Genomic DNA, 24584 nt, shown 5'->3' on the forward strand with positions numbered 1-24584 from the left:
CGCAGCCGGGGCTCCCCCTGGCCCTGGCGTGGGGCCGAGGCGGGCGGCGGGGACTCGGCTCCCGGCGCGGTGACCCGCGGGCTGGAACGGGAAGCTGCAGAAACTCACAGAAGCGCCGGCGTTGTTCGCAGGGCCGGCGGGAGGGCAGAGCCTCCCCCTTGGGCAGCCGTGTGTCTGCTCGCTATCGCACCTGTGTCTGCCCGGCTGCGGCGTGGGCTGGGGTTTCTTTCAGTTACCAGAAAAAAGATAATCAAACGAACAAAAATTACAGGAAGAATAGGGCTTCTGCCTTTTCAGATACACTCCTGATCGCTCAGCAGGGAGCACAGTGTGTGTCTGTATTGGTAGAAAAGGCACTTGGGCCGTGTGTCACGGTGAATCACTTTACTGTCTGTTAAAATGCAACATGTGAGGTACCAAACTGTGTATTGAATGTCTATTGTCCTGCTGTGATAGAAATATCTAGAATACTAACAAAAGAAGGCTGTTAAGAGTGATTATAAGCATTTCTTATAAACTTACTGCAGGATAGATGTTAAAGGCATTTTTGCACTAGGATCTCATCTCCATCACATCTGTGGGTACAGATAAATTTTGATACCTGGTAGCTTGAGCTAGGTGCCTCAAAAGAGGGACCCCCAGACAAAGAAATTCCTGGGCAATTATTATTAATCTAAACTCTGCAATCAACAGTCATATAAGAGTCCAGGTCCTTCTTGACTTTCATTGCCTGCTGTTTTGTTACCAAGTGTTTGCCACGGGATCATATTCACATCCTCTTAAGTCTGTTTCTGTGGTAGTTTCAGTCAGTTCTGTAGTCCATGTTATAATGTGGTTGCTCTATTAATTTTTAAATAATATTTAAATTGCAGTTTTGTCTGTTCTAACTATTAATAATGTTTAGGCTATTAGTTCCAGGTTTCATTGTGATACATCTTTGACTTACTCAATATAGCTCAGCTTGCTATAACAATTTTAGCTACTATGTCAAGCAAGCACGTAGTTACTTTCAAATAATATTAATTTTTCAATAGTTCCTACCTTTATTTTGATAAGCATACCTACTTTTATAATTGAATATTTGATGTGAGTTTAACATTGTGCCCTAGCAAGAGTTTGAAGGCAAGGTTCACTCTCTTAGTTCTACATAGGCCATAATTCACACAAAGGCACAGAGGTGGGTACCTCTATACCTGTGTAAAAAGTTACTAAAAAGAGTTCTCCCTGAGTTCAGTGGAATACATCAAATCCATTTACATTTCTCCACAGGCAAGATTTGCTCCTTGAGGGCTGTAGAGGGATGGGCTTTCCAGTATGGCAGGCTTGAGGGTTCATGAGCTCCAGGTGGTGTCCCACCTAGAGAGGTGCTGCTGGGGTGTGGGAGGGTTCAGAGGGCCTCTCTTGCTACTGCTCTTTATTGACTCAGGAGATGCTTGGCTTTAGTCAAAAATATGTTTCCGTCCTAGCCATAAACCAAGTTTGTAACTACCAGAACTTTTGGGGGAGGAAAGTCCAGTAACAATGGTGTCGTTTCATTTGCACTGCAGCTGAGGGAGGTAACTCCTGAAATCACAGAGCAGGCCTGAGGAGGTGTGGGAGGGAATGCACCATCACAACTCCCCCCTGTCTGAAGTCAGTTCGTGGTGCTCCACAGAGTGACAGCGTGGTCACCTCGTGCTTCTCTGCCTACAAACAGGGTAATGCTATGTTCTAGTTGTAATTTGAGGGAAATTTTTGGTTATCTAATTATTATGGTTTTGTTAAATGTTAAAATATGTATCAGGAAGGCCTCTTCAACAGTGCCATCCATCAAGTCATTCTCCACACTACACCGTACTGAAACACTGTTCAATAAGAAGCATTTTCCCAATTTACCTTTTGCAATTCAGTGGCAAGGTGCCCTCATGATCTTTCTTATAACAGTAACAATAGATTGTACCTACAGTGAAGAAATATATATAGTGTGAAATGTACTATGGTTACCATAGTGATTAAAATAAAGAAAAGAAGTGAGGGTCTCCAGCCTATGGGGAGCTTGTTGATGTGTGAATCAAATTTGGTTTGTGCTAGCAATGGTTGCTAGATCCTGCAAGAAGGATAAGCAATCCTTTGATGGTTAACCTGATCTCCACTGAAATGTGTTGGCATAATTCCTGGTGCCATTCCTGAAAAGAGAAAGCAGTATCAACAGTGGATTATGCCCTGCATTAATTTGCTTTTTTTTATTGTGGATACTTGTATTCGCCCCATAAATTTATTAAATCAACTTTTCAATCTTGTTTGATTTCCTTTAAACAAACCTTGTACCTGTGGCTTGTCTCTGACATGATATTGGGGTGGATATCCTAGGGCATCCACTAGAGCAGTTTTGATACAGCAATCACATGAATCTGTTCAGTGCTTTGTTGGATTGCTCCGTTTAAGGTTGTCTTATTTCTTTTTAATGTTGAATTGAAATACAAAAAATATTTGATTCAGTCAGCCTCCAGATGCAGTTCCTAAGCAGTAACTGCACCAATAGTATGTGAGAAGGAAGCAGGATTAAACTGCTTTTTTCATCTGGTTTGTAATCCAACTGTGCCTTGATCTTTATGCTGAAAACTGAATGGCCAGTTCTGCTCTGACCAGGGAGTGGTGGCTAACTGGTGAACAGACAGCTTGTCTGTCTCTGCAAGACTTCTACAAATACAGCTTGTTGGCAGGTTTTGCTTATTGCTGCTTGTAGACCACTCCAGGAACCCAAGGAGTAGCTCTTGCTGCTCAAGTTTGTAATAGTTTGGAACTTGTACTTGAGAATTGCTGTGCTCAAAACCATTTTGTGATGGTCTCTCAGCAGTGAGCCAGAACTAGTTTAAAGCAGTGCCTACAAGCACTACATCCAGTCTTTGTAAACTGTTGCAGTTTCTTATGATGACTCTGGATTGGCTTCATCTTTTACATGTATATATTACAGTGTTGTTGTTTGACATGCCTTAAAAACTGGCCTTCTGCCTAAAGTTATCTTTGGACAGCAGTCCTCAGACACAAGACATGGCAAAGGCTGCCAGAGGTTAAATAAATCGTGATGCATTGTAAGCTAGATACCATACACAGTCACGTAAGAAGTGAGCACTTTTCTCAGGAAAAGTTGTGCAGGATGAGCAGTCACAGAAGTAACTGGATAAAAGAATGGTGGATAATTTTTTAAATGCTGTGTTCAGAGAAGAACTTTTCTTTCAGTGGTTTATATGCTTGGCTGCAATGCCTGCACAGTCACCTGGCCCATCTTGCTATGTCTCTTTTCAGCTTGTGTACTTAACCTGCACAAATTGTTTCTTGTTCTTAGGTTTGTCTTCATTCCTAGTTTTCTGTTGGTAAATTGAGCTTTTGCTATGCTAGACAAATTCTTAGGGTTACACTGGTTTATCTGGCTTTGGTCTCTTTTTTGTAGAGATAGAAATAAAAATATATAAGAATGTGGTCAAAAATATGGAGAGGTTTCTATAGAAGTTATCAAACTAAGATTTAAGAACAGATGGGTTTAGTTTTATCCAGTGTATAATTAAATGGTGGAGTTTGTGAATTTTTCCAATGTGCAGCTTTGTGATTCAAGATCAAGAGTCAATTGGAGAAATTCTATGATTATCATGCATGCTCTTAGTCACATGGTTTAGTTTTAGATAGCCCTGTGAGGAGCTATGACCCTTAGGAGTGTCTTCCAATTTGAGATACTCTTAGGATTCTATGCATGTCTTTTGGTTACAGGAAAAATATACTACACAGCTACTGAAGTTCAGCATTAACGTTTTTGGGGAACAGGAGCAGCGAAGTATTTTCTGTACATTGTGGATAACTCTCAGCAGCTGTCAGAGGTGGGATGCTGGTCCAGGTGGAGCTGTGGTCAGGTCCAGAGTGGCTGTTTTCTTACTGCTCTTCCTTGCTAGGCTGGAATTGGTCAGAGTGCCTTGTAAGCAGGCTGCAGTGATGCACTTGTCAGCTTTGGACTGGGGTACTGTTGGACCCCTCTACATCAAGAAACCAAGCTGTATCCTGCAAACATTTCTTTTAATCAATGTACTAGTTGCATTATTTCTTATGTTCCTAGCAAAAGTATTTTACTTCTCTATCCCTTCCTTCCCTATCCCCCAAGACACTGGGATTGAGGGGTAAAATACATAGTTAGCATTGTGTATCAGTGATGAGGGGGGTTATCTTGGTTTGCTGCAGCAAGGATACCTCCTCTTGGAAAAATCTGTTCTTTGTGTTTTCTGGGATATTTGAGGCCCTGAAAAGGTGCTGCTTGCAAACTACTATTTTGCAGAGCTAGAAAAGGAATGGGTCTTTCTTGCAATATGAAAAATGTAAACTGCAGGTCCCCAACCCCTTCATAGTGATAATGTCACACCTTAGCTGGGGTTTAAGGCCCGTTACAGCAGCAGTCTTTTGGGATAAGGAGTTTTGTTGTGTTTTTTTTCACAAGGTTAGGTCTCAGCAAGGTTTATGAGCCTGTAAAAGGTGTTGTACGCTATGAATTATGACTCTGGGGTGTGGAAAGACAGACATTGAAAGGTGTCTGAGGACTGGGATAAAAAACTTAAGCGACTGATTACACAATCCCTATAAGGAAATACACTGCTCCCACTCTCTGTGCCACGCAGGCATGCTGTCCGGCAAGGCAGCTGAAGCACATCCAAGCATGTCCACAGGCCTCTGCTGGCTCAGAGCACTGGCTGCAGTTGCCTGGTTGTTTCATCACAGCTTGGTCTCCTGGCCTCTGCAACTGCTGACACTCTTGCCTGCTCTGTGCTGGGAGAAGTTACTGCAGCTGTTGAACATGAGCAGCTCTCTGGTTCTGTGCAGTCTATGGAGTTTAGACACACTGCAGCCATGATCGTCAGCATTGCAACAAGGGTGCTTCGTGGAGGTTGGTGGTTCAGTGCCCCTTTAAGAAGTTTCCTTTTACCTCCTGTGCCGATTCCTGATTTGTGTCCAACTGAGCAACCTGTTGCCTCTCTTTTTCCACATATAACTCCTAAGGAGAGGTGGCTACTGAAACTGAGCTCTGGTGGGTCCTTAAATTGAAACCTATACTCTCTCATAAGGTATCTCTGCTGTGCTGCAACAGTTAAACATATGGGAAAGTAGTGAAGTTTACCAACATTCTGTTTCTGTACCTTGGACTATATAGAGTGTGTATATTTTTATATAGATATAAAATACACACTATATCTAGCAAACATGAAGTTTTATATATCAAATATATGCATACATTCTGTACTCATACACTATTATAGTGCTGTACCACTGTATAGATTGTATATACTCCATCTAGTACTATTATGTGTGTGGTATATATGAGCATATATATAAAGCCAAATACAATAGATTTGTACAAAACTTACTATGATCAGCTACTTAACTCTTCTGCCAGTTGGTATTTTGTCTTCTTGTAGACAAATGTTTGTGGCCATCATGTAAAGGAGAGCAGTTGTTTAATAAGAGCAGGATGAATTCTTATCTTTGAGATGTTCTGAAGGGTCTAGCGCCATTTTCTGGTTCTACTTCTGGAAGCTTCTTGGCCTTAACAAAAGAGTGGCCTAGCATATCCAGCTAACCTTCATCTTCAGGGTTTGTTGCATCAAAAGCCTTTTAGCAACAATGAGCAAAACATGCAGTGAGAGCTGACATCTTAAGAGGCGGAGCCCCATTTTGTCTGTTGGGTTTGGTGGGATTTTTTGGCTTTTTCATAGGGCTTTTTTGGTGGACTCAAAACTACCCTGCAGTTATTGACTGTCAACATCAAATTGTCATTGCTAAGTACAAATAGGGTATGCAAAGTCTTTGACCAATTTTGGGGGATGTGTCCATCTTCACTCCTTACTGTCAGGCATTGTTGAGGAAAGTTTTCAGGAGGTTGCTTGCACGGAAGGGCCCCGGGGCAGCAGGAGAGGGGAGCCAGGCCCAGGTGGGAGCTGGCACGTTGTGCTGTGACTCTCAGCAGAGAGCCTGCGAGCGTGAGATTGTGCCTTATCTCCTGCTGCTCCTTATCTGCCCCTAGCATGGAGCAGGGCAGCGAGAGCTGCGGCAGTGCTGAGAGAGAACTTGTTCAAGCCTGCCACTGTCAGCCTGGTCTTGGGAACTTAGCTGTGGCCACATCAGTTAGGTATGATAAAAATCACCATTACCAAGACCATCTTTAATTACAAAAATTTATTTCACACTTCTATACAAATATCCACAGGTAATTTCTAATCATGGAATGATGTAGCATTCTTAGCTGGGTAACAAAAGTTTGAGATAAAAATATACCAGTGACTTGACATATTTTTCAAGAACTTTAACACTGCTAAGACATTCACGCTCTTAGATGAGGGCCACAATCTGATTTTATATTCAGGAGTATTTCTCAAGCTTCTTGGCCCCTGATTAGTCTGGTTTCTGATGTGCTGAGCCTTTAAGCAAATAAGCTAGGATTCTAGAAGCTCAAAAATTGGATAACATCTGAATTAATATATAAGCGTTCATAAGTCAGGGTCATAACACACTGAGATTATCTAGTTTAATAGACTCATTTTTATTAACTAAACGTAACTTTTTAGGTGACCACACCTTCCAAGAAGGCACATTCAAAGTTAGCGGTAAAAATAAGTTTGACAACTGCCCTCCTAGCAGGCTTTTACCCTATGAGGGGAAAAAAGTACCAAGAGGTTTTTGCATAGTTCATATTACAAGCAATTATCATGCATACTTTTTGAACAGAATTTTGTTTCACATGGAATACACAACTGTAAGCTAAATCTTTGTTCTTAAATAGTACCCAAGGCTATGGAATATGGATAAAAAAGTAAACTGTTTAAATAATTTTCTCAGTTATGCTACAATAACCAGATTACTAACAACATGGTTCTACTTTTGTCAACATTCAGGTATTCAAGATGATTCAGTAGTCTCAACATGGATCAGCTCAGATCCCGACAGTTAAGGTAAGTAAGGCATCTACAGCCTCCTTCAAGTGCTATACAGCAGTTGCAGTAGTCAATGCCTTTTGCCAACCAGGAAGTCTTTATGAAGCTGCAAAGAGGTTTCCAAAAGACTTTTCACTTTCTTGCAGTGAGTATAAAATGGTATCTACAACACTACTTCAGCTTGGTGTCCAAATTGTTAAACAGTCCACAGTAATATACAAATCATGTTATAGGACCTGATGTTGCATGCATCAGGAAAAGAGCACCCATACACATCATTTGCATTAATATTTACATTTTAGAAAGCACTGGCACCTTCAGTGATTCATTAAAATGCAGTGAAAGCCTCATAAGGTCTCATAATTTGAAGTTCAAAAACAGAAACACAAAAACCAGAATGTGGATTTAAAAATTCAGTAGTCTTTGACCTACCAGTTAGTCAAAGACAATGACTTATAATAAAAATAAATACAAAAATGACTAAAATATATATATACAGAAAGTACATCTAATATTCAAGCCTCTCTTAAAAAAAAAAAAAACCTGTGTATATTTGTTGTGAGCAAGAATCACACTATCTGATCTTAAAAAAAGGACCCAAAATCAAACAACATGACCCATTGCACATGTAATTTATGATGATGCTTTTTGTTAAGCCCTAACTACTGCAGCAGGCAAAGGTTATGACTAAAGCAGACTTGCAGGTCTTCAGTTATACTTGAACAAAGTGTGATAAGGCCACTGTGTGTTTATAAAGCACTGTGCATTGAGAGAACAATGGAGAACTCATCTTGACCTTAATCATGCATTCCTTAAATAACTAGGAAGATAGTCAAGATCACAGCAGGATCAAAACTGCTGTAGTGGTTTTGCTTATTTTGCAGAAAAGACCCCAAATCAGCATAACATTTTCTAAAGTGTGGGTTAGAGTTAAGGGGGATAAGGAGGCAGTGTGGAAATTAAATAAGGCAAATAAAGTCTGTTGAAGCCCATTTTAACTGTGCAAATAAAAGCCTCAATATAAGTAGTAATATCTACCATCAAATGGTGAATGTCCTTAGTGTTCACAGGTCTAACTCCATCAGTATTCCATGAATGAAAACCTTAACCTCTCTCTGAACTTTGTGCATAAACAACATTTTTGCCTAAGAATAACTTTCGTTTTCATTCCATTTGGTGAACCACTGTTTTGTCTCAGGGTCTTGGCTCTTCCCATCTTTGATCTGTCGCTCCTCTTTTCGAATTCTTACAGCGTGATAGCGGGGGACACTGTCTTCGTACCTGGAACGCCGGAAGAACCCGCACTGCGCAGAGAGGGAAAAGAACAGTTTAGGTCTAAGTTGCTGCCAAAGTCCTGCAACTGTAGAGGCAGTAAATTCCTCCTTCACACAAATATGCAGGTAAGAAAATTGAAAACAGAAGTATGTAGGCCAAAAATCTAGTTTATTTAGCTGTAAAAATGTGAGCTGAGAGGTCTGCATTAGCTGTTCAGCAGCAGTTAAAGACAAAAGGCATGCTCTGACCATCCATGGTAATCAAATACCTTAAAAAGACTCCCTCCAGTACAAAGCTGTTCATTCATCTAATGAGGACATTTACTGCTACACACAGGAAAGCTGCTTCTCCTGAATCAAAGGTAGGTATGTACTTCAGTGTCTTCCTGTATGGTGACATGATTTACCCTTAAGAACCTACAGAAAGATTTCCAGAATATTCAAGAAAAGTTACCCTAAGGGACTTGGGTTTCAAAGCACCATTTCCACTTCAGTCACCTGAACTAACTACACATATGCTGGATTAGAAACACGAGTCTTGCTCAGTTTGCCATGGGAAGTCACCCTGGATGAAATCTATAACAGCTTATTTGTGCCCTGCAAGTTTTTATTCAAAGCTGCTGTAAAAACTGAATTTGAATATTGAGGAATGGACAAAAATTTATTTCCAAAACAAAAGGGAGCTATGGCCACAACATTACAAAGGTAATGATTAGTACACACTCAGTTTTATATCTTTATGGATCACTGATCATCCTTATGGCTCAAGGTTCAGGTTAAAAGACATTGTACCATCCAGACACTGCTGAGGGTAAGAACATTTTAAAGTGGGCAAGGCTTTGTTCATAGTACTTATTGCTTAGGATTTTTTGGTCCTGTTTGATCAATGGTTTGGGGTTTTTTTTAAATATTAGAACTTAGTTGGAACAGAATTTTTAAAAAGTTACAGTGAGCAAAGACCAAATCTTTAGCCATCTCAAACTTTCATTAAACACTGTTTTGAAATAATTCATAAAGAATTCCTCCCCACCCCCTGACTGCAAGCACACTTATGGATACAATGTACATGCATATAATATCTTAAGTGGAATAAAGGCTGCTGGAAGCAGAAATCATCATGCATCTTGTAATTTCAGCAAAGTGTGTTCCTAGAGAAGTATACCTTAGAACTCAAGTAAAACAGATGTTTCCACAGCAATAAATTCTCATTATGAAAACCCTTCCCTGATGTAAGCAACATGTACCTTTCAGCATGCACTAAAGGTTAGTAAAGCAAATTTATGTATTATCTATGTAGTCTTAACTCTACAGTGTTGATTCCCATTTTGCAAGCCAAAGACTTACTTGTAATGTTAAAGCACAAATTAAAAAAAAACACTAAAGCCCATTGCAACAGATCACCATGGTTTTTTTTTTTAAATAAATAAGAAGCAATTTAGACCAGGGTAAACCTCTGTGTGTTCACATGCACCAAAAGATGGAAATCTATCAACAGAAGGAGCAAGCATGACAGCTTAAAATCCAAAAGTTAAATAGAACTTATGCAGAAAAAGCTTCACAGTTAGCCACTGCAACCATAGCATGTGCCACAGCTAGAAATTAAAAAAATATCATCAGTTACCAATTACAGAAGTAGATCAGTACTATGCATCAGAAGTAAGCCTCTCTTTATCAGATGGCTGAGCATGGATCTCAGCCTTGTGATATGTGGCATCGTAATGATCTTTCTTATTTCTCTTGAAGAAACCACACTACAAGGAAGCAAGGTATTTAGTCAATTTTTGTGGACTGGAAGAAGTCAAACCTATTAAAACTGACTTAACTTTGTCAACTATCTTCCCATTATCCCTTCACAGGAAAAAAAAAAAGGTCATCACAGAACTCAGCTGTTTCTAGATCTGAGAACTTCTTGGGCTAACTTAATGTATACAATAACAGAATAAAGTAACCTGAGTTATTAACAGAGTAACCTGAGAATATTATTTTGGAGGCATTTTTATATATCTGTAGAGAATCTATTTGGATTTTTTTTTAAGAAAAGCTACAATAAAGTAAGTTCATAGCAATTGAAGATGGCTGTGAAGAGCAGAAGGAACCCTCTGCAGAAACCTGTTTGTGGACTAGTACATGGGACAGGCAAAACCACAGGGTGTAGAACAAAACCAGTTACTGCTTTGACTCCTTCAATACAAGCTTTTGTCTTAAACCAATGATATAGCTGTCTTTCCAGTACAATGTTTGTCCTTCAAAAAATAACACAGTAAAACACTAGTAGTTAGAACCTAACACCCTACCCAGTATTCATTCATCTGAAATAGTTGCAGGAGCAGCTAGGCCTTTTTTAGAAAAGGAAATTAGAGCTATCCTATAGGAAGTAACCTGCAGCAAATACCTCCTCAAAGCTAACTGCTGCAGTTTCACGGGGAAAAAAAAAGTGATAGATGGATATTCTTCACCTCCTCTTCCTTAATAACTTCTGCTGTACCATAACAGCAAATGCTAACTGCCTAAGCCTGTGAAAACTAAAAATAAAGGACTGCCCTGTTATACCTGGGACCACAAATAATTGGCATTTTTACAAAGTTCATTAGAAAAATGTACTTGATTATTTCTTTTGCAAATAGTTGATAATTTGTTATACCACTTCATTTATTCCTTTAAGGTTTCTAAGATAAAAAAGCAGTAATAAGAAATTCACCAGCACACTTGGTTAAGTATTAATATTGTGCTTTTGGTTATTTTCATCTACTATCAGTTTAGTGGTATTTCTGATATTATGAGAACAGAGCCCTACTAAAACATTTGTAAATAGTTCACATGAAGTTTTACACCTCCAATAGCCATCTGTATCAAACTATGGCCTCTGCATATTTGTCTCAAGTTTCATCTGGAGCTCAAAATACTTTCTTTTGAGGATGTGAAACAGAAAAATTATGTAACAAGTCTGCCTGTACAACCATTTTCATTTCAAGTGTTGCAAAACTGAGAAACTGTGCAGTTTTGCCCTATTTTGAGTACTAAATACTTCATCATTTACTTAATTAGTCTGCTATCTTGTCAGTTATAGAGCAGAAAATAAAAAATAACCAGACTAATAAAAGCTTACCTTCCATAGTAAGAATACCAACAGTGCAAGCATGAGTATTCCAGCAAGGATAGCCACCGCGATGATCCACCACGGAACTCCTGTATAAAGGGCTACTGGTTTTTCAGGAAATACAGTTACACGCACCTAAGGGATGGAAAATGTGCAGGTGGAAGGAGTATTTTTTAGGAGGTACATGTTTAATTAGAAAGATGCAATTTATATAGTATTATCTCTCCTCTAGCAAGATGTCTTCTACAAAATGCTTTTGAAGAAAAAGTTCCCACTGGTATCATTTGAATATGGTAATGAATTTTTTCAACCCCATTAAGAAGTAAAAATTATCAATAATTCAAAACTCAGTTTAGCTAGTTTTGTTTTAAATTTGTTTCATTCCTGGTCTTTGGAGATAAGCTAGAACAATCACAACCATAACATGCAGTTAGCATTAAACACTGTACCTACCTGAGCAACTTCATTTGTGAGTTTAACATTCTTAGCTGCAACAGGAACATTGATAGAAGCCCTAACAAGAATGTCAAGGTAATTCATTTTTGAATATTCCTGTTCCAAAATAAAACACGAATATTAGACACAGAACAGGGAAGAACTCTGACCTTTCAAAAAGGGCAGGTAAGAGGACTTACCTCCAAGAAGGTACTGTTCCACAGTCTGGAACGCAGCACAATAGATGCCTTGCTGTCTAAACCCTTCAGGGGACACTTTATGTCCACACAGCGTGCATTCACACTGCAGCTCTGCAATTATACATTTCTACATGTAAATTTGTTTAAACCTCACCCTAAGATTAAAAACTGGATTATATACATCATACCTACATGCAAGAACTACTATCTGTTTGTAGTGACAGCAATGGGAAAATACAATGAAGATGTTATTACTTATTTTAATGTAAGCAACTGCGTAGATACTCTTTCCTAGTTCTTTTTCACTTTCTTACTCTAAATGTTCAAATTTTAAAAGCATTAATATTTGGATATAAGATAAAAAGAAGGGAAAGAGAGACTTTATTTCGCTCTGCCAAACTCAGAAAAGCCTTCTTTTGTCTTCAGAACGAGGTATCTGACAAGAACATAGATGATGCAATATCCTTACCAAGGTCTTATATTTTCTTTCTGAGAATAAAGAAAATGCCTGGCTGTCTGTAATCTGCTTCTCTGCAACTTCACGCTTCCTTCTTGAGTTATGGGATTCCTAAAAGGAAGCAAAAGTAAAAAACTAAAAAGAGTTTATCATAAGAATCTTTTCATTCATACAAGGAGAGAAACTAGAGCTCAGTGTTTTCTTCTTCCAAAATCAGCACATGACTGACAGCATTATATATCCCTACTTACCTACATTTATTGCTGAGAATAAAATTTGAGATTACCTAAAGAAAGGCCAACAGACTATTTTCTTTAATAGGGCAAGGGGAGGTTTAGATCTATAAAGCTTTCGATGTTATTTCTATTTTTGTTTAAAGGGTATTATGGTGATCTGCTAAAAGAGTAAGAATGTGCTAAGGATGCAGGTTTTTTAACTGTATACTAATTACACTCACTGCAAGTTATATTAACTAATAATGATCTGACAGAAACAAGTTTATGTGCCTGCAGTTTTAATGGTGGAAAATAAAAATTCCTCCCATATGAACTTAAGTTTATATGAAGAAAAAAATGCAGCTCGAGTTTTAGGAAAAAAGATTTGGCTAGATAGGCACAATCCTGGGCTGTGAAAATTGCTTTTTATTATATTATTATTATATTTGTTGTAAATAAATAAATTTAAGTTCATGCCCTTTGTCTTGAGAAAAAGTACATGGAATGCCCCCAGGCTGGGAAGATATTTAATTATTAGCTCACTAGCTGTTATGAAGTCTCCTGACAGGCTTATTCACTGATATATTGGTCATATATTGTGCTTGTGAGCTGCTTATGATGAAAAGTAACTCCTCCTAGAGGCAAGCTCCCATGCCTTGCTCCCACTTGCTGTACCAATTCATGAACAGAAGGCAGGGTGACCTACCGCAAGACGCAAACTGTTGATTTCATTCTCAGGTTGACAGGACACTCTTTCCAAGCCTTTGGAGTCTGTTTTCATCAAATAAAGCAGCCATTTGCCATTACTAATTTCTTTCGGCCACTGGATGTCCAGGGAAGCAGTGCCAAATGTTTTCAGTGGTCTGCCCAAGTTAGTTACCTATTAAAATAAACATTCCTTAAACTGTGAAATACTTTTTAGAGGGATTTTCTTCCTGAAAACATTATTGATTTGGACAAGCTTTAAGCACGCAGCTAACGGGAAATTTAGATCAGATGAAAAGCAGTCAAAATAGTACAAAGATAAAGCATATACTAAAACTCGCATACTTGGGAGAGCAAGGAAATACATAGAATTAGAATTCCCTAATGTGAACTTCAAGTTGTTGGTTTTAGAAATTAATCTTCATGTGAAACGACAACTCCAATTTAGAGTTAGCAAATCAGTCAGTTGCGTAACTGAGGCAAACTGCAAGTTTCTGAGGAACTCTGACACAGAGAGAGAACAAGCTCTTGCTCTTGTAAATATGAAAGTTTTTTCTTCAGCCACTTTCTTTACTTTCTTAGTGTTACTGATCATTCCAGCAAGTTTTAAATCAGATATTTTAACTGCTGCTGCTGCTACAATACATGGACAAGGTACAGAAAGAAGTAAAGAATTGACACAGATGGGCTTGAATTTCTCTTAGTCTCCTCCTTACTGTATTTGGCAGAAGACGAGGACAGTGAAATAGACTCACATTCAGAGGGGCTCTCACAGTCCCCCTTGCACTGGCTCTGTGCTCAGCCCATTCTTGCTGCCTGTGTGCACCAGCCAAGCCTGGGCAGGCCCTAGGCAGGTTCTGCTTTAACTTTGTTCCCTCCCTGCAGGGGCTTTTATGCCATACAACTGAACGTGTAACTGCTCCAAAAAAAAGGAGTGTGCAGGCAGCTTTGGGCCACTTCCTCAGAATATAATCATAAAACATCAAGGCCTAAAGAATTTCTAGTCCACAGTCAAACTGCATGTTCTGATCAGGAAGTCAGAATTTTGGGACAAAGAAAGACAATTTCATTATAACAACTTTTCTAAGTATTCATACGCATAAAGCAAGGAGCTGTGCATTTTACTGAAAGCAGCTGTTTGCATTAATCTAAATTACTCACTCTGAATTCAAACTCTATGAGGTTTCCAATATCATCTTCAGATTTCATAGCACTCTCACCAATGATGTTACCTCCAAAATATACCTGAGAAGGCTTAGCAACTCTGTTTAGGTGGGGTTGGGAAAGGAGAATAATAAAAGATTTTAATGAGTCTGAAGCAAAACTGTCCCCAGACCCCCCAGTTTGTCATGCTATCAACACTTACCCAGTGAGTGATAAAAGCAATTCAAGAACCACTTTAGCACTGGCTGTAATTGGAGTCAAATTAACTTGAGTGCTTGTTCTACAATGAAAAGGAAACAATAATGTTTATTTTACAAATTTAGTGTGTTTCTCTCTACTACTAAATTATTCTGTGAAATAAACAAACGAATTCAAAATGTTTACAACTGGTATCAAAGCAAAGTGCAAGTGCATGCACACGAAGAAAACTTACGTTTCTAGCTTCAGGTTAATGTCTAAGTCTGTTGTATCAACATTAACTTTAGTGGTACTTAGGATCAGATAAAAGGTTACCTAAACAAGAAAGAAGACAAATATATGAGCTCTTTATAAGATACATTAATACATGAAATTTTATAGAATATTTTAGTATTAAGTTCTAGAGTTAGAAAGACAACTCCAAATCGAATTTCCAGATGCTACACACAGGAACTTTGGATGACTGCAGTCAGTCAGGACAAGATTTTACAACTTGAGTAAAGTAAGTGCAACTTACATTAGAATTTCTTTTGAAAGGATTTCCAAGTTCACACTCTGCTTGAGAACCATTCTGGTTAGCACCACACGTTAGCTGTTTTTCCTGATTAAACAGAAAACATTTACAAGTAAAGTATGCTGAAAATATTTTTAAATTTTTAGTATTTCTTTTCTTAAAAATACTTACAGGATAAGCCCTCATCTCTCTGAATGCAGAGTATGTCAGACTGTCTGGAAAAGTTGCAATTAGTTTAGCTTCATATGCATCTTCCCCATCTTTTTGTGGATTTTTTACATCAGATGGATTGTTTGTCACTGTTATTTCCAGGGCAATATCTTTTTGGTCTTTCAAAACAAGCACTGGCATGCCATTTTCACTGCAGAAACAGAATGTACAGGGTTCTGTGCATTAGGAAAACAAACGTGCATGCAAGTTTGCTTCTTATGATGGCTTATCAAAATACAATTTCCTCTTATTAGGGAGAATGATGGTAAAACTATGAACATGAATAGTTATAGGTATTTTCCCCCACACCAGTATTTCATCTGACAGTGGCCAGCCGTTAAGAGGACAGAACAAGCTGATAAATCCCTCAAGTAACAAGGAGTTTATAGTTTTTCTGAACCAGCACTTGCATCTGACTCACAGTGATTAATTTTCTTCAATCTACTGACCTGCTTTTTTCTTGTTAAATATACGTAAGATTGGTTTCTGAGTGTGGCACTCACTGCTAAAAATGTCTGACTGCTGGCAGTAAATAAATGTACTTCCTTCTGTTTGTTTTACCCCTGCTCTAATTTCACTGGCCCTCCAGGAAGGAGGGATGCAGCAGGGTGCTGGGGCATGTGTTAAAATGAAATCATTACTCCATTTCTCTTTAATTACTTCTCTTGGGCTATTAGACTATACTCTATTGAGTTGTCATACAGTCAAGTTTCAATCTACAAAATAATTAAGTGTCACACAATAAACTACTGCAAGGCTGGTTTAGAATCTAATTTCTCCAGGTGTTAAGTTGGTTTTATTTTTCTTTTAGCCTACCCCTGCACTATTGTGGCCACTTAGTATCTATTCAACTCTGAGCACTTTTCTTCTCCAGATCTTCCCCTCTGCCCCCATTCCTCAACCTGACCAATCAATACTACTACCAAGGGCTGTATTTGCCAGACACAGAAAAAAAAACTGCTCTCTTTCCCTAAATCCTCTCCTAAGAGTTCTTTTAAGCACTTGTTAATAAACTGAACTTCAGAAGTGCATTAATCAAGACTTACAGTGGTAAGTAAGTAAATCTGTCTTCATTTCCCTCTCTTGTACAAAACCTGTACTGAAGCTTAAGATTGCTGTGACATTCATTGTCGTCTCCACATCCTTCTTTTAAGAACTCCACCTAAATAAAACCAAAGTAATTTTACTGCCTGACACACAATTGTAGCTTAAAATGAGATTTCTGAAGCACACTGAATAAAGCATCAACATGGAACCCACAAGGCACTTTCTTGGACAGAGTTCAGGTTTTATCTTGACTTAATTTTTGTCTGTTGAGTTTCTTTGTGAGATACAACCCTTGATGCTGGTAATTTAGAACTTTAAATGTGACTGCAAAGCAGAGTTGGATAATTCTAAGTGGGAGGCACACTTCTAATGAGGAAAAACATCTTTAAGTCTGATTCTTCAATAAGCATCGAGGACATGAGAATTTTAACTGAGATATTCCCTCCCTTCTATGTTACTGTTGCAGTCATTGCTCAAATGCCGTTACAGCATCCTAACAGTGGAAGAATTAAGAGTGTACATTATCTTGTTATGTTGGACAAGTGCTCCCAGCAGGAGACAATAAATTTCCATTTTTAATCAAAAGTACATTTCCTCCTAAACCTTTTGGGGAGAGAGAAGAAACTGAGGGAGGTATCCCATCTTCACTATTGTTGCAAAAAAACCACAGTACATAGTTCATAACATGTAACAAATTCAGAACAAAATAAAAAATAATAAACCAATAGTTACATGTCTAGTGCCACCCCAGTTATTTCCTTTGGACATAATTTAGTTTTAATAATTTATTTAATTAATTTAGTTTTAGTTTTAATAATTTTAGTCTTTAAAATTAAGTTATTTGTAGAGGTGCAGATTTTTGTGAATATGTGATATCAAAGGCTTACTTTTGTGGTCTCTGTTTCAGATTCATTTGAATTTAAAATTGGTATAAGATCAGGAAGCGCACTCTCTTTTCTCTTGGATGGTGACTCCAGGCCAGCAATTTTAACACTGACTGATATTGGAATGGGACGTAGCTTATCTTTAATTTTTTCCTGTTAAAACATTTTAAACTGCATAGTTAGTATACAGTGCAGAGAAGAAAAAAACAACACAAAGATGAGCTTTTGAAACTGGAAATTCAGCACTTTTTAAACATGCAGGAACACAGAGAGCCCAGCCCTACTGTCTTTTGTTTTTCTCTAGCTTCCCAATCTGGCAATTTCTCTCAGCATTAAGAGTTCCTAGAAACCATAGATGGTAATTCTGTGAAATTCACACAGTAAAAATAACACACTGGAACAGGTTTGAGTAACATGGTCTAGTAAAAGGTGTCCCAGCCCATAGCATAGTTGGAATTAGATGATTCTTGGGGTCCCTTTCAACCCAAACCATTCTATGATTCTATTCTATTCATAAATCAAAGTTCTTCAATCTGCTGGGATCAAAAGCAACCTTGGAGGCTGACTTATTCCTGCTGAGCCATGGAGAGGGAATTTGTTTAGCCTCTGAAGCAATACCACCTCTAAGCACCGCTACAACAGCCAAGTCAAGAGAGCACATACCAGCTTTCTTGCCCTGCCCGTTCATCCACTCCAAAACCCATGGGTTAAAATTCTTTTCCTGAACAGTCACACTATAAAATTCTGTAACAGTTAATGCTGTTGGAAGCAACTCTCCGTTTTTGGCACTTAATCACTCTCTATTGTTTTAAATTAGTTCAGCTCTATTGACCTCCAGAGTGTGCTGCAGTAGCTACAGTTCTTATCCACACTTTGCAGGAAAGGCAACAGGAGGAAGCATCATGTGTGTAGGGAATAGTAAACTACAGTGGATTTCTATTTTTGAAGTTGCATATTGCATATGACTTTGAAATTATATACAAAGTTATATACAAAGGCTCCTTCCATGAGGCTGCACAAAAAGGATAATTCTTTTGTTTTAAGTGGATCTAAATGAAACAGAGATAAAACAGTCTTCCTTACCTGCAGGATAAGCTTTGTAGTCACACACTGCCATGACTTCTGTCCCCTGAGGGTTGTGCTTGCAGTGAACTGATCAGAGGAGTGGTCACTGAAGCGCACCCTGGAGGGCAGGCCCAGCTGCCGTCTCTCGTTCTCCACTTCAAACGTGTAATTGATCTCTACGTGAAAAAAAAGTACGTCACTATAGAAAAATAAATCATTTCCACATTAAAAAGAACGTTAATTTCACCAAGTATGATCTTAAGCATTATTCTAGAAGACTGTTCCAGCCAGTGCTGGGCTTCACAAACTGTTCTTAGTCACATCAGTTTTGTCCTGCCACAGTTGAAGGCCAGGTACCAAGTGTGTGAATGTGAAGAAAATTTCGAAACCAAATCCTGTTATTCCCTAGTAAACCGTTCCCTTACGGGCGTGCGGGGCTGCCTGAGGGAGCTGTAATTGCTGTGCGGAGCCAGCAGAGGGCTGAGCTGCCCACTGTAAACACCGCGACTGCGCTGGAGGGGATTCCTGTTGGGTCCCAAACGGCACCTGAGAGCCGGCAGGATTCTGAGGTCAAGGTACATTGATAATTTCAACACTGAAAGCAGAAGTGCGACTCGAGCTGTCCAGTTGTGTGCTGAGATGTGTTTTACTAGATCTGAACTTGGTGCATCTTTTAATGATTGCTTCAACGAGCTAATCCAGTGCTGCACAGATGGAAATGGCCCTGAGAGTGCCAAGGTACTGATCTGCAAGCAGTTCCTCTGCTGAAGGACCAGCACCTCATTCAGGCACAGCCTTTGGATTTTAAAAATAACTGAGAAACTCAAGACAACACAGGAGAAAAAGGGTCATTTTCCTTAAAGTTCTTCTCATTTCCTCTCAAAATCCTACGCAGTTCTCCAAGAGGTAGTAACAGCAGCATTGTAACAAGTGTTTTATGTTTTTTGTGGCACAATCTTCCAGTCTTCTCCTATTAATGCAGATTTTTTTAGTTTCAGTTAGTAATTTCCACAAAACCATTTTCATGAATGCAGGATAGGTTCACAGGGTAAGCCTCATAAGAAATAATGCTCACTAAGAATGTATACAACGGGTCTTAAAAATTATTCTCTAAAGCAGAACTAACATAGACAGGCAAAAATGGTTTGGATCTGTATAGCAGCCATTTGCTCACTGGCAGTTGCAATACTTAGAAAGCTTTAGTCTGTCATCCACGGAACAGCTTAACACACCAGCATGACTATAAATACAGACTGTGCAACAGCTGAGCTTAGCACTGAGTCACATTTTAAATTTGTCAGTCACTGTCTGAGATGAGTCACTATAATTTGAGCAATATTTTTCCATCATAAACTCTAAAAAAACAAGCAAACCATGTGACTGACATTAAAAATACTTATCTTCAGAACTTACTTATTCTTGGATTTAAATCTCTGGGGTTTGCAGTATATTGAAAACATGCTTTCACATCCATCCTGTAAAAAGGGTCAATAAATTAGTATTAACGTTTAAAAAGGCATGGTCCAAGAGAATTAAAAGTTTTAACAGATTAGTCTCATGACTGATATTTGCTGCTTACTAGACTGAATTACAAAGCATGAAAAATAGTTAATGAGCAATTAAGCATTTGCTCTTACGTTCTATTCAATACAAAGCTTTTCAAGCCAACATACTTATGTGAAAAGTCAAAAGAGGCAAGGTGACATTCATTTTCAAAAATGAACGTTAGTAAAAGGACATATTCCACACCTTGTCTTTAGCACAGTAGCCTGAAGAAATTCAGGAAGTCAGAATAAACATATGCAGATACATTTGCTTAACCTGCATGGCTCTCATATCCCTTCACTTTAAACATGATCACTGAATGGCCTTTGACAGCAGAAAGCTCAATACACCAAGGCTAGAGTAATTTCTTTTTTATTTACCTAATTTCACCATGGTCCTCAGGGTTTTTTTTCTTTAGATCAATTCTATCAGGGTAAACTGTAATGTTTCTTCTAATGCTTATCACAGGCCGAGATCTTCATTTGGGAAAAAAATGGGGAATAAAAAGAAGATGTAAAAAAGTAATTTCTGCTAAGATTAATGAAATAATGAATGTGAATATCAGATTCCCTCCACACATTTGTTGTAATGATTTTCAGCAGACATCCCAAGCAACACAGAGTTTGGCTTTTATACTGGTTAGAAAAAAAACGGAGAACTATTGAAAGCTAAGTAAAGCAAAGGTCACTAAGAACAACTACAGCTCCTGAGGGGGAAGCAGGCTACGCTAATGTGATGTTATTGCCATTCTATACACTTATGAAAAACAGAAAATTCAGTGATGGTTTCTACCACCAGTACTAATTCAGCTCCTGTGAACAGCTATAGGTACTACAGTTCATTCAGATTAATGTTCACAAGAGCTTTTAATATGGAGTCTGGTGGCTGTGGGAAATTATGTTTTCATTTCCTGCTTCCTCTGCTTGTAGCTGTAACCAAACTTCTGCCTGACAACTTGTCTTTTCCTTTTCTGGAAGGGAAAAGATGTTTCACATTAACAAATGAATGAGCTGATCCTGTTACTAAAGCATCCAAAGGTTGTTTAAAATAGCTGGTAAGCCACCTGTTCCATTTAACTGGGCCACTCCTTTCACTGTTTGTCACCATAAGAGGTTTTTGTTCTCACCTTGGTAAAAGTTTTTGTCCTGCCTTTATCAGCAAAAGATTAAGGCTCCTTTTGAGTAAGCAAAATGCTAAATAAACTTATGACCACTCCTCCTACCACCTACTCTGTTCTCTTCCACAAGCCATGTGAGTTGCTTTTCTTGGGCGCTGTTCCAGTGTATTTAAGAACATTACAATTACATGCACAGATACTATACCCCTTAGACATGGGAGCATAAATTCAGTCAGAACAGCCCTTCCTACAAAAGTAAAGTTGTTTGTCCCAGAATTGAGATAACCAATTTTGGAGTTTCTGCTTCTCATCCTCTGGGACCTGATAACAACCATTAAAGACCTGAGCTTGATGCAGCATTCACAGTTCTGATGCTGAGACAGACAGTCCTCTTCCTGCCCATTACTAATGAGTCAGCTTAACAGTACATTAAACTCGAAAAAAGCAGAGGTCTGCAAAAGACTAACTTCATCCCTAATTTAGGCACGTACTACAGAAATCCCAAAGGATCCTAGCTACAGGGCTTCCTCATGTTTTATGGACCCCAGTGCAAGCTCAGCAAGGCTGTGTGTGCCTCACTGGTTTGGATCCTCAGCTACAAAAGTGGGGGTTGGTTCCGTTTTCGGCTATTTTCAGTAAAGCACAATTAAATAAGATAAGGGCAGCAAATGTATTAGTTAACTTGTCCTTAACAAATTACTTATCACCCTTACACTCCATTCAAGGACACAGACATCCAAGTTACAACAGGACAAAACTAAGGTGTGGGTACACTGCCCACATCAGCACTCTACAGGAACTGTCCATGTTCACCCTCTTACCCTGTACTGATTGTAAGGCAGGTTTTTAAAGGAGAGGAGGGGGATAAGGTAACAAAGCAATTTATGGAGTCCCTGCCCTACCCCCCTCACCCTCCATTTCCTCAAATTTCCAATTTCTGGTAGGAAAAGTACACTCAAAGCCAAACAGCTTTTTGTTACTTCTAAGCAAATTGTTTTTAAGAAACTAAAACAAGAACTCTGGTGTAATTAATTAAGGTTCTATGTATAATACCTGTACACGTTTACAGAATCTGACAGGGAACCAACAGCAACATCAGGGTAAGAATTTTTATCCAGGTCCATATTTCCAGCAATAGAGTAACCAAAGAAATTGGTGTTTGTTTTTTCACCGTCAAGAATCTAAAAAGCAAACAAGATTGAGGGAATTCAGACATTTAAAAGTGATAAAGGTGAAATAAGTAACAAGTGAACATAACTGTCTTGTGGCCAGAGAAAAAAGAGAGAAGAGATACAATGAAGTAGGACCTGTGAAACAGGACCTGTGTTCAGTTCAGCTAAAGGACACTGAAGTGCCAAGATGATTTGCTCTTCTTCCAAGAAATTAGTTGGCAATAGCAGTGAGTACCAGAAATTGCTGATCTGCAGAGAGTTTAGTTCATCTTTATTTACAGTATTTATGGATTATAAACACTAGAAACAGAAAAAGTATTCTATAAAGTATTATGAAGTATTCAAGCAGTTATTCTAGGGAGTATTATGAAGTTTCATTCCCACCCTGTAAACTGGACACACTGACACTCAAAAAAAAATTAAAAAGAAGTGAAACAGTAGTAATGAAAGAGAAAACAAAGAAACTAATTGTTTTCACATCACCAGATTATTCTTTTAAAAAACCCCAGAATTTTGTTATAAACACATCTTTTTCTTTCTGCACATATTGGTGCCAATGATTGGCCCCAGAAATAAAAATATACATTAATATCAAGAATTCCTGATCTTCCCTGTCAGTAGTGCAATCTTTGAAAGGCCCTATGACTTTCCTGCATACCCACCACCCCACAATAATAGCAATGGAAAGGAAGATGGATAGCCCTGTCATTTCTTTAATTTTGTTCAAGAATATTTAGTAAAGGTTATTTCATTACCTGTGCTGGTTTTGTATTTATTCCGTTCTTGGATCCATGATAAATGTATACTTTGCCAAAACCATCATATGGAGCCCCTACTGCAATATCTGGTGAAAATAAGTTGCAACATCCAAAATCATTCTTGCTCTTTCTGCAGCATGCAATCAAAGGATAAGATGTTGCAAGTCTGGCATTGGCCAAACAATGTCACACATTTTTATTGTCATTGTTTTCATTTACCTGGATATCCGTCCTGATTAATGTCCCCAACGTTTTCAACTGCAAGTCCAAACATGGAGTCAGTGGTTCCGTTTAAGCGAAGAGGCTTCACCCCCGCCCATTTGCCTTGGCGGTTCATGTAGATGTACACGGCACCCCCGATGTCCCCACTCCTGTCAAAGTACTGCGGGGCCCCGACAACGATGTCCTGCCAGCTTAGAATTCAAAGGGGGAAAAAAAAACCACAAGTGTTTTTGTAGAACTCTGAAAAGTAATTGCCCAGACTGATAGTTCAAGATCAGCTGCCCAAAGAGCTGAAAGCCTAAAATGTGTATTAAATTGGTTGGGCATCAACAGCCTCACTGACCCTACATGCTGGTTTATTCCTTGATGGTGTACGAGGACCTTCTATGGCCTTCTTATAGTACAAGACTGGCTTCCTGTTTGTTTATAATAATTGCTTAAATAAAACTCTTTATTAGAAGGTAGACTGTCCTGATTGATTCTCAAGACACTCAGCATTTCCTCCAGGTAAACATGGAAGGTAGGATTTTTCATTCCTTGTATTTCTTATGTAAAAAACGAAAGCAGAAATAAACAAGATCGCTGTTCCTTATTATATAGACAGCAGGAGTTAACCACAGCCATACCCATCACTGTTGAGGTCCACAACAGCAACATCATAGCCAAAAGAGGAGGCCAGTCCTTCTCCTTCAAACATATGCTCCAGGGAAAGTGCTCTCTGATTTTTTTCTTTTTTCAGTAAAACAACTGCTCCGCTGTGGTTCGCTCTTGGGGCACCAGACACAAAAGTCATCTCATCTTGGGAGACAATTCCTTTACCAGAGTCCAAAGAGAAGCCTTAAACAGAGAAAGAAATACAAATTAACTAAGCAACAGCTTGCATCTTAATGTGAAAAAATAAACATTTCCCCTGCTATATTAAAGTGGTATATGGTATATGGAATACAAGTTTTGTCTAAAACACAGAGTGCTGTGGCTGAGAATTCTCCATTTCTGTTTGCACAGGTGGATGCGTATTTGCAAGTCAACACTCCTTCGAACATTGTATTCAGTATTCCCCCACAAAATACAGTCCTTCACTGATCACTTGGACTGCTTTTCATGGACACCAAATACAGGATACGTACAGCTTAGACACAACTACAGCTTTACCACTTGAATATAGCTTGAGTACTTCACCGCTGACAAAATTATCAGAAATCTTCCTAAGTCAAGTCAGTATCATTCTATTACAAACATGCAAACTGTACTGCACAAGCATTTTTGTATGAATGAAGTATGCAGTATTTGAGAATCAGCTTACACAGTAATGGTGAAATGGGTGATTTTAAGTTAATGCAGCCTTAAACATGACATTTTGA

The 24584-nt window shown here is 38.6% G+C and overlaps 1 protein-coding gene and 1 long non-coding RNA gene across 4 annotated transcripts in view; one reads left to right on the forward strand and one right to left on the reverse strand.

Moving 5' to 3' along the window:
* Positions 1-6174: 6174 nt before the first annotated feature.
* ITGA6 (integrin subunit alpha 6) overlaps positions 6175-24584 on the reverse strand; it is a 39930-nt gene continuing 21520 nt past the window's right edge. For 2 of the 3 annotated variants that reach the window (XM_056496618.1, XM_056496620.1), the window contains 20 exons: positions 23850-24060; positions 23221-23414; positions 22999-23087; positions 22125-22252; positions 20335-20430; positions 19823-19884; positions 18428-18585; positions 17348-17497; positions 16460-16575; positions 15375-15564; positions 15207-15290; positions 14925-15004; positions 14694-14771; positions 14489-14591; positions 13329-13502; positions 12420-12518; positions 11951-12061; positions 11769-11867; positions 11325-11450; positions 6175-8248 (listed from right to left, as the gene is read on the reverse strand). In XM_056496618.1, the coding sequence (XP_056352593.1) occupies positions 8090-8248; positions 11325-11450; positions 11769-11867; positions 11951-12061; positions 12420-12518; positions 13329-13502; positions 14489-14591; positions 14694-14771; positions 14925-15004; positions 15207-15290; positions 15375-15564; positions 16460-16575; positions 17348-17497; positions 18428-18585; positions 19823-19884; positions 20335-20430; positions 22125-22252; positions 22999-23087; positions 23221-23414; positions 23850-24060 (2507 nt within the window). In that variant the 3' untranslated portion in view covers positions 6175-8089. Of the gene's footprint in view, positions 8249-9839; positions 9970-11324; positions 11451-11768; positions 11868-11950; positions 12062-12419; positions 12519-13328; positions 13503-14488; positions 14592-14693; positions 14772-14924; positions 15005-15206; positions 15291-15374; positions 15565-16459; positions 16576-17347; positions 17498-18427; positions 18586-19822; positions 19885-20334; positions 20431-22124; positions 22253-22998; positions 23088-23220; positions 23415-23849; positions 24061-24584 lie in introns of all 3 variants that reach the window. The other variant, XM_056496619.1, reaches the window with a different exon arrangement.
* LOC130255669 (uncharacterized) lies at positions 8156-24190 on the forward strand. Its single transcript, XR_008840964.1, has 2 exons — positions 8156-8344; positions 23963-24190. It is a non-coding gene; the product is annotated as an uncharacterized LOC130255669 (long non-coding RNA).

This window comes from Oenanthe melanoleuca, chromosome 7 (genome assembly GCF_029582105.1).
Source record: "Oenanthe melanoleuca isolate GR-GAL-2019-014 chromosome 7, OMel1.0, whole genome shotgun sequence".
NCBI classification, from domain to species: Eukaryota; Metazoa; Chordata; class Aves; order Passeriformes; family Muscicapidae; genus Oenanthe; species Oenanthe melanoleuca.